The following is an 8,449-nucleotide window of genomic DNA, read 5'->3' as shown; positions in this document are numbered from 1 at the left end:
TTTGCATTGTTGTTCTTCTATCACCGTTCGCATTTGAAAGTGGTAATGTCATAAATTATGAGATGAGTCGTTGAATAATTGAGATTACTGTGTCAAAAATGGGCCATTCCTTCACGCACCACCGAGAGAATAGCACAGTCTGAATATTTACTTTGCAACTGTCATTATCAATAATTCAACGTAAAACACAACCATAGTTTGGCTGCTGGAATTGTTCGTATCGATCGAAAGTGATTTGAAATGGTGAGAATTCATGTTGTATTTCATCAGAGAAATGATGTGTTTGTGTATTTTTTTTTTTTGATGTTTTCATTCATTTTTTGTGTAAATTTGCTTTCAGTCTCGCCAGTCTCGTCGATCGAATGTTGGGCAGCGTTTGACAGTGGCATCGTTGCTCGATGAAGACGAGAAAAATGACTATGAAAATAAGCAGCCAAACGATGAATTCTTGATCAGATTGGTCATCGAACGAAATTCGGCACGTAAACAATACAAGGATTTCCAGGAAATGAACGCCAAAATGTTAGAAAAACTTCGGGCTAAATCAATTGAACTGACCAAAAAGATTGCTGAACGCCGAAATCAACTTGAACGAGGTTCACAATAGTTTCTGCTCAAACAATTTCTCTTTTTTTTTGTCATTTTTTTCTTCTATGGAAACGAAAACATATCGAATAAAAAACCAAATTCGAATTTAAACCGAACGTTTTTATTCATTTTTTTTTCTCATGAATATCATATATATTCAATAGAGTCACATGTATTTAACCATGAAGAAAGATCTAATCATAAATAGGACTTGAATGTGCCATTAATTGGAAATTTTACTCTCAAAACTCTGACAAGAAAGCATGTTACATACGATAAGAGTGTAAGTGAAATTTGAATTTAAATCCAAATCCAAATCACATGAATGTACGGACCCAGAACAAACTGGTCCGGTAAATTGTCAACTGTTCCGATTGTACACGCACACAAAGTGAGTTTGACGTTTCATACATTACACTCCGAACGAGAGGTGAATTGAAGATAACTTGCTCAAGTCAGCAGTTATAACATTATCGGTTTTTGTAATGTGTGTACACACAACACACGCTCTCGCCGCACGTATGTGTGCGCCATCGGTATTGTTGTGCGTGTGTGTGTATGTGTTTGCATATTAGTTTAGTTTGTCGTAATAAAATGTATTATTGCCCATTGTCGACATCGATAGGCGATGTGCGCCGCATGTCGTATCGTTTTCATTTGTCATTAAACATTTGAAATACCGTAAATAAGTGTAAATGAAAGAAAAAAAAGAAATGAGCGACAGGCACTTGAAATTGAAAATATATCATTCGGTGTAAAAAAAAATTTTTGTTTTCAGTGTGTCGAAGTGCAAACACATACATCGATTAATTTGGAATTTTGATAGCGGAATTTTAGTTGAAATAACAAGATAAAAAAAGAATACACAAAAGAGAAGAAGAAGAGAAAGAAAGAAAAAAAAACACTTGAGCAATTGCCAATGTTCTAATTGTCTGTTTTGGTTGATGTTATTTTTCTTTTTTTTAAATCTTTCTTCGAGCTGCTGATTCCATTCGGTGTTATTCTCGTTTATGTTTAAGAAAAAGAAATTGGCCCCGTGTTTAATTGCAATTTTGATTATTTTTTTTTTTACTTTCGGGACATTTGGTTCTACTTGGGGGAATTTGTGTGTGGTGTGTGTATGTGATTGGCAGTCATGCAGTTATAAATACGAGTACGATGAGCAATGTGTGAAAATAAAATATGAAATAAATCCTATCGCACAAAATCTAGGAACAAGTCTGTGACAATTGATTGCAAAATCGATACGAACGAAAGTAAAAAAAAAAAAATTCGCCGCAAAACGTATGAAGTCACACATTTATTACAACATATATCAGTCGATTTTATATAATTTTCAATTCTAAATTCAGCATTTTTATTTTTCTTCTCTCTTTGTGTGTTTCTTCCGTTTCCGAATCGGTGTACGTAATTTTTGGTGTGTTTCCCAGAATTTGCAGTCGACCATATAAGCACACTGACGACGATGACAATTCAACAGATTGATAAAATGTGGAGCTTATCAAAACGACGGATATGGCAACACATATCATTGACATTTCTATTGGTACTCAGTAGCTGTGCTCCGGCTGCACATTGTTTCCCTGACCAAGGCAAATGGGACTTCATAATGAACCGTAATGTACAGTCGGTGACCGTTCCAAAGTCCTTGTTTGCCGGTTCCGAAATCTATGTCACCATTACGTGTGACTCAAAGCCAACGAATACAAATATTTCAATTGCATGGATGCTAATACAATCGGAATGTTGGCAAGATTCATTTATGACATTCGAAAATGTTGTGCCGCGCACATCAAACGATACAAATTTCGTTCAACAATCGGAAATTATAAGAGAGTGCAGCAATGGCGGTCATATTCCGTTGCCCGAATATCGTTCGTCTATCAAATCATCGGCTGGACTAGCCAATGGGCCAATGGATGTGAAAAGTCGAGCGAAACGTGCAAATGATTTATTGCTGGCCGACGAAATACATCCGCACATATTGAATCGCAAAGCGATTGGAGCCAGTAATCCCGTTTATACAATTCAAGCCGATGGCGTGTACTTGTTTGCGTTGATTATTCGAGCTACCAGTAACAAAGATTACAATGCATCTGTTCACATTGAAATGCGTGGCACATATGGTTTCTTATCGGCTGTTGATTGGCCACTGTTACCATTTTACGGTGTAATGTGCTTGATTTATGTGGTATTCGGTGTAATTTGGTTGATGGTTTCATTTATGCAATGGCGTGATTTGTTACGTATTCAATTTTGGATTGGTGGCGTCATATTGTTGGGCATGTTAGAGAAGGCAATGTTCTATGCAGAATACCAGAGCATCAATTCGACGGGAGTTTCAGTGCGCGGTGCAGTATTACTCGCCGAATGGGTTTCATGCGCCAAACGAACGTTGGCCCGAATGCTTGTGATTATTGTGTCACTCGGCTTTGGCATAGTCAAACCACGTCTTGGACCAATGTTACATCGAGTCGTCGGAACGGGTGGCCTATACTTTGTTCTTGTAAGTTTGATGACAGAAAAAAAGGAGAAGCAAAACAGCGACAAGTCCATTTTAACTAATTAAAACCCATTTTGTTGTTGTTCATTCGTTTACAGGCCGGTGTTGAGAGTTATTTGCGTGTGATGAACATAAAAAGTGATCCAAATAATCAAATCCTTGTGGCGAGCATACCGTTGGCCGTTCTCGATTCAGCCATTTGCTGGTGGATATTCACGTCATTGGTGCAAACAACGCGCACACTTCGATTACGTCGAAATATGGTCAAACTAACATTGTACAGACACTTTACGAATACGCTCATTTTTGCCGTTCTGGCATCCGTTGTGTTTATGCTGTTCTCCATTAAAACACATCGCCTCGCCAAGTGTCTGACCGACTGGAAGGATTTATGGGAAGATGAAGCATTTTGGCACATTTTATTCTCATTACTGTTGCTAGTGATAATGATTTTATGGCGTCCAACAAACAACAATCAACGGTATGCATTCACACCGTTGCTCGATAGTCCCGAAGATGAGGACGACGATGATGAAGAGGATCAATTTGTGGCCGATGTGTATGGCGTGAAAATGCGTGGCTCACGAAATACCAACTCACCCAAATTTAACAATCACAAAGCAACCACCACCGATGAAGACGATCTGAGATGGGTGGAAGAGAATATACCAACGGCCATTGCCGATGCAACGCTACCCATTCTCGATTCCGACGAAGAAATCATTAACACTCGATTCGAAGTATCGAAAATGCAGTAGATACATGAACCAAATCAAATGGCATTAATAACAACCAGAAAATTAACAACAAAAACAACAACTAGAAAACTACACTATGTCGTTTTGGTCTTGCTAATTTAAAACGTATTTTCCCTCGCTTGTGTGATAGAAAAAAATAACAAATCGAAAGTGACCACGTCAAGGCTTTCCATTAAACCTCCATCATTAAAAAAAAAAAAACAAAAAAAAATCTAAATTATAAATATTTAATTAGCATTTTACATTATTTCGATTGAAAATAACAACCAAACAGAAAAAGAGTCTAAAAAATTATTACATAGCCTCAAATGAGCTTCATTCTTGTGAATTCTAACGAATAATTCGGGAGAGTATTACAAAAAAAAATCATACATGGTGAGAGAGATGTGTGAGATGAGTGAGGTTAAGATATTGAACAAATTGAAAAGAGAAAGAGAGAGATAGAGAGAGAGAGAGAGAGAGAGAGAGAGAGAGAGAGAGAGAGAGAGAGAGAGAGAGAGAGAGAGAGAAGAAACAAATGTGTAAATATTTAAATATTTAAATATCATTTTCCGATTATTTAAACTTCATATATGCTCATTGGGCTTTGCTCAATGAATAGAATTAAAATTTTGGTCTATCTAAAATCACCAAATTCATACATTGTAAACCAGTTCAAAGCCATTCAGTCCAGAAAATCCAGCAGGAAATACAGAGATATTATCACCAAATTTCGTCTGCTAACATTGATAATATGAAACAAAAGGGAACCATTTTTTTCGGCTTCATGTGCTTTTGTAACAGAGTTTATTGGTTTTCACTGAGTTCATAGCAAATGAAACATTTAATCAACAACAATAATAAAAAAAAAACAAAAAAAAAAGATTTTGAATAGTTGCATATCGACAGCGTCCAAAATTTTTCATCATTTTTTCAGTTGGTTTGAGTGTTTTAGAGAAAAAAAATTAAAACAACAAAACATAGTGATAAGTTTGATTGTTGCACAAAAGAAAAACCAAATTCTCTCTGAACTGAACACTATGTTAATTTATTTATTATCACTCATCTTGAGGCAACTTTTCATCAACCTACACGCCAATCACGCACATCAATTTCCAATTCTGTGAGAAAAAAAAAGACAAACGAAAACAATAACAATGTTAAGCGAGCACTGTGAGCATTATTTATTAGGATGATAAGAAATCGGCTCACTTGAAATGGCGTTGCTTCGAACGGCGAATTGTGCGGCATTTTCAGTCGAAAGAATATTAAGGCAACAAAAAATATGTAATAAATGTTCGTTATGAACGAAAATCAAGTCACTTTGAGAGAACTTGGAACAAAAAATAAAACCACTAAACAACGTTAGCCATTTAAGATGACAAACAAATATCATTATCGTGTAAATTTTTTTTAAAAATTGATCTAAATAAAATAGGTTGAACAAAAAAAAAATGCTGGCGATTTGTTTCTTTCTTTATTTCGGGAGAAAACAAATACAATCTGTTTATTAATACAGCTGTTTTATTTTCGTTAGACAGTTGACATTCTTTCGGATAAAGTGATCTGTTTAGAATTAGAGAAAAGGTAGAAGATTGCATATAAGTAAATCTCATCGAGATATTTTCCAGACATTTTACTCGAGTTCATTTTTCCGTCCAGAGCACGTTCGCTGAAGGAAACCTTGATAGTCGAGTGTCTAATTATCCATTGCGTCATTTGTTGACGGTTTATGACTCTTCTTTCATTTCCTCCGACTGATTGAAACCACACTTTAATTTTGATTCATTCAAGACGCTCAATCTATTTATTTTACCAATTTTATACAAGATAGCTGTCCCTTCTAGAAGATAGTCGTCGCGATCGAGCTTGATTCCTCCATGGTAAAGCGGAAGTAGTCGATTTGGTGGTAGTTTAATTTGTTTTCGAATTCATATCACATGAAGCTGACTTTCTCTTCTAATTTCTTCATTGATTGGCTCAGTTGGCTTGGCTTGGCTTTCCTTCCATTTTTCATTGCTCCAATTATGAAAGTCAAGACTGATCATTCTTTGGCATAGCTTTTGGTTTCAATAATCTTCACCGCCTTTTACGACCAAATGACTTAGTTTATAACCAAATTGATAATAATCAATCATGTGATGATAATCAGTTTTTGCAACAATCTAACTTTCAACGTCGGAACCTTCCGCATCGAGTCAGCATGAAGATGACCCCCAGTTTCATAGGTATCGCTGCGTCCATGGCATATTCCGTTTTGCCGAACAAATTCATCTGTTGAAAAGATTCAAAATTATGTTGAATTTCAAGAAAATACCAAAATTATTTTGAATTCAATTGAAAATATGTGTTCAACTTACGAAAAAGCTTACATAAACATGTGTTATTTCCCTTTTGGAAGCTTTTTTGAGGGGAAACCGCTCTTATGATAGAAAATAAATGCGAAAATATTTCGATTTTCCTTCCAAACATACTGTCTATCTCTTTTGTTTGTTTCTGGAAGTTCAACGAAAACAAAGCGGTAATAGTGGTTCAAATGCATGTATTAATATAATACATTATTCCCAATTCTATTCCGATTTCGAAATGTCAGTTGAAAAACTGATCCAAAAACTAAATCTAGTACATCAAAGTAGGTACTTGAACTGAACCAATACAAGAAACTCGCTTTGTTATGATTGTCGTCGCCGGAGTGTTTAACATTAAAGAAAGAAAGAAAAACACAAACCACATGCGGAGCTGTTGATAAAAAAATAAACCGATTCGGATTGACTTTATTAAAGTAATGTTGACATTGGAACCAACAAAAAAAAAACAGATCGCCGTTTATTGTCTTACAATAGTAATAATCGCAATCAAGAAATTTATTATAAATTTTTTTTAATGTGCTGCTTATTCTTCATTTGAAAATAGAAAAAATGGAAATAGAAATGAAAAAAAAAACGGATATAAAACGGATGATATTTAGGCTGCACCAGCCGCTGATGTAGCTGGTGTAAAATCTTCATCATTTAACACATGCTTTCGTAATGTTTTCTTAATGTACGGATGTTCGGCACAATTTTTGTACTCGGTAATGTGTGGCAAATCCAGCAGATGCTCTGGGTATTTATCCAACAAGAAAACATTGCATGGAACAACCCTGAAATAACACATATCAAAATTTAATTAGAAAAAACTCCTTCTTTGTCGATGTCTTTTCAAAAAAAAAGAAATGAGAAAATCAGTGCTGCAATTACCCTTCGCCAATGCCCAAATTCATATCTTGAATTGCACGCTTGTAGATGCGTTGACAATCCTCTAAATTGTCTAAAATATGCATCATTTTGTCGTCCACTTCGTATATTTCGCCCGTAACATAGCTGCCCACACCTGGCTTATTGATTAAAAATGGAATATTGTAGCGTGTACCAATCACAAGTGGCATTTTTGTTGTTGTCGTCGCTTTGCACCAATATTTTGCTAAGCCATTTGCCGGATCACGTAAGATATTATGGTTTGGTTGACCGGATTTTAATGTTCCATACACAAATAAACGTTGCAATGCGATTGATGTTTGCTGTAAATTGACAAGAAGAGAGGAAAAATAGTAGATCGTTTAGTTTTGAATTTCATTAGCAATAACCAGCAAAAAAAACCGTCTACAAAACCACGTAGTGATAAATGGTAGCCCAACAAAAATGCAGACTTGTGATAAACGTGAATGAGTTATAAAGAGACAAAAAAAACATCGTTAGTTTTGTTGTTGTTTTTCTTCGATCGAAGAACGCCAAAAGAATATAGAATAAGGAATAAAAACCTCTGACATTACTATCGAAACCAAGGAGATGGCGATACAGATCGACGAACGAGTGTGTATTTTTGCACGTATACCATTTTAATATCACAACGGTTTTCGCATTAAAACAATGCCATCCTTTTGAGTACGATTATGTTTACTTTTCGTTTTGAAACAATTAACGAAATTTACACCGATTACAAACTAATTGTTGAAACTGAGACTGTAACTTACTTTAAAGTTGACCATTTTGAACCGTTTCTCCTTCTCTCAAAAATGTGACTTTAAAAAATATCTAAATATAAATGCACGAGATATGTAGCAAACTTTCTAGCTAATTTTCTCTGGATGCAAATATGAATGTATCAAAATGTGAAAAATCTGCTGAAAAAACGGTGTAAAATTATGAAATTCACTGTCGACCAGTGGTACTGCGCCTGTGTTAAAAACGAGACTGATTTGAAATACACAGCATATAGTTGAAAAACAATCATAACAACGAAGCCAGAGAGAAAGACACTCTGTTTATGGAGTGTTGGCTACAAGTAGCGTTGTTTGCATGTGCATGTGCGACGGTGTGTACATGTGTTAGTGGATCAAAACAGCTCTCGTTCGTACACCGTATGTGCGATAGCAGTCAAAACAGAGGACAACAACCAATATGCAGACAATACCATCACAAGTGAACCAAGCCAGGCATCAGACGACATTCCGGTTTTACTGAAGTTTACGTTGAGCTATTTCTTTCAATTTTTCACTGTAATCTCTTGTGTACTTGTAGCTGAAACGTAAACAGATCGTTCGAGTATATAGGGTGTGCGAGATAAGACGATGATAGCAAAA

The 8,449-nt window shown here is 35.6% G+C and overlaps 2 protein-coding genes and 1 long non-coding RNA gene across 4 annotated transcripts; 2 read left to right on the top strand and 1 right to left on the bottom strand.

The window, feature by feature from the left end:
* The first annotated feature begins 9 nt into the window (after positions 1-9).
* LOC129577408 (uncharacterized) lies at positions 10-699 on the top strand. The gene is made up of 2 exons (XR_008688997.1): positions 10-243; positions 341-699. It is a non-coding gene; the product is annotated as an uncharacterized LOC129577408 (long non-coding RNA).
* A 303-nt stretch (positions 700-1,002) lies between these two features.
* On the top strand, positions 1,003-5,283 carry LOC129577403 (transmembrane protein 87A). 2 transcript variants are annotated; one of them, XM_055464370.1, is made up of 4 exons: positions 1,075-1,342; positions 1,722-1,872; positions 2,019-3,094; positions 3,190-5,283. In XM_055464370.1, exons 3-4 carry the CDS (start codon positions 2,054-2,056, stop codon positions 3,847-3,849), a joined length of 1,701 nt encoding a protein of 566 aa, XP_055320345.1. In that variant the 5' UTR covers positions 1,075-1,342; positions 1,722-1,872; positions 2,019-2,053; the 3' UTR covers positions 3,850-5,283. The 2 variants fall into 2 exon arrangements, with proteins under 2 accessions (XP_055320344.1, XP_055320345.1); XM_055464369.1 differs by having other exon boundaries at positions 1,003-1,872.
* Positions 5,284-6,570: 1,287 nt separating this feature from the next.
* Positions 6,571-8,094, bottom strand: LOC129577405 (troponin C-akin-1 protein). Its single transcript, XM_055464372.1, has 3 exons — positions 7,841-8,094; positions 7,068-7,387; positions 6,571-6,970 (listed from the first exon to the last, which is right to left on the bottom strand). Exons 1-3 carry the CDS (start codon positions 7,853-7,855, stop codon positions 6,793-6,795), a joined length of 513 nt encoding a protein of 170 aa, XP_055320347.1. The 5' UTR covers positions 7,856-8,094; the 3' UTR covers positions 6,571-6,792.
* Between the last annotated feature and the right edge of the window lie 355 nt (positions 8,095-8,449).

The sequence above is a fragment of the Sitodiplosis mosellana genome, unplaced genomic scaffold (assembly GCF_009176505.1).
Source record: "Sitodiplosis mosellana isolate CC-2019 unplaced genomic scaffold, AAFC_SMos_1.0 Smas_scaffold_6197, whole genome shotgun sequence".
Lineage (NCBI taxonomy): Eukaryota > Metazoa > Arthropoda > Insecta > Diptera > Cecidomyiidae > Sitodiplosis > Sitodiplosis mosellana.
The sequence above is the reverse complement of the archived record's forward strand: the minus strand, read 5'-3'. Positions and strand labels throughout refer to the sequence as shown.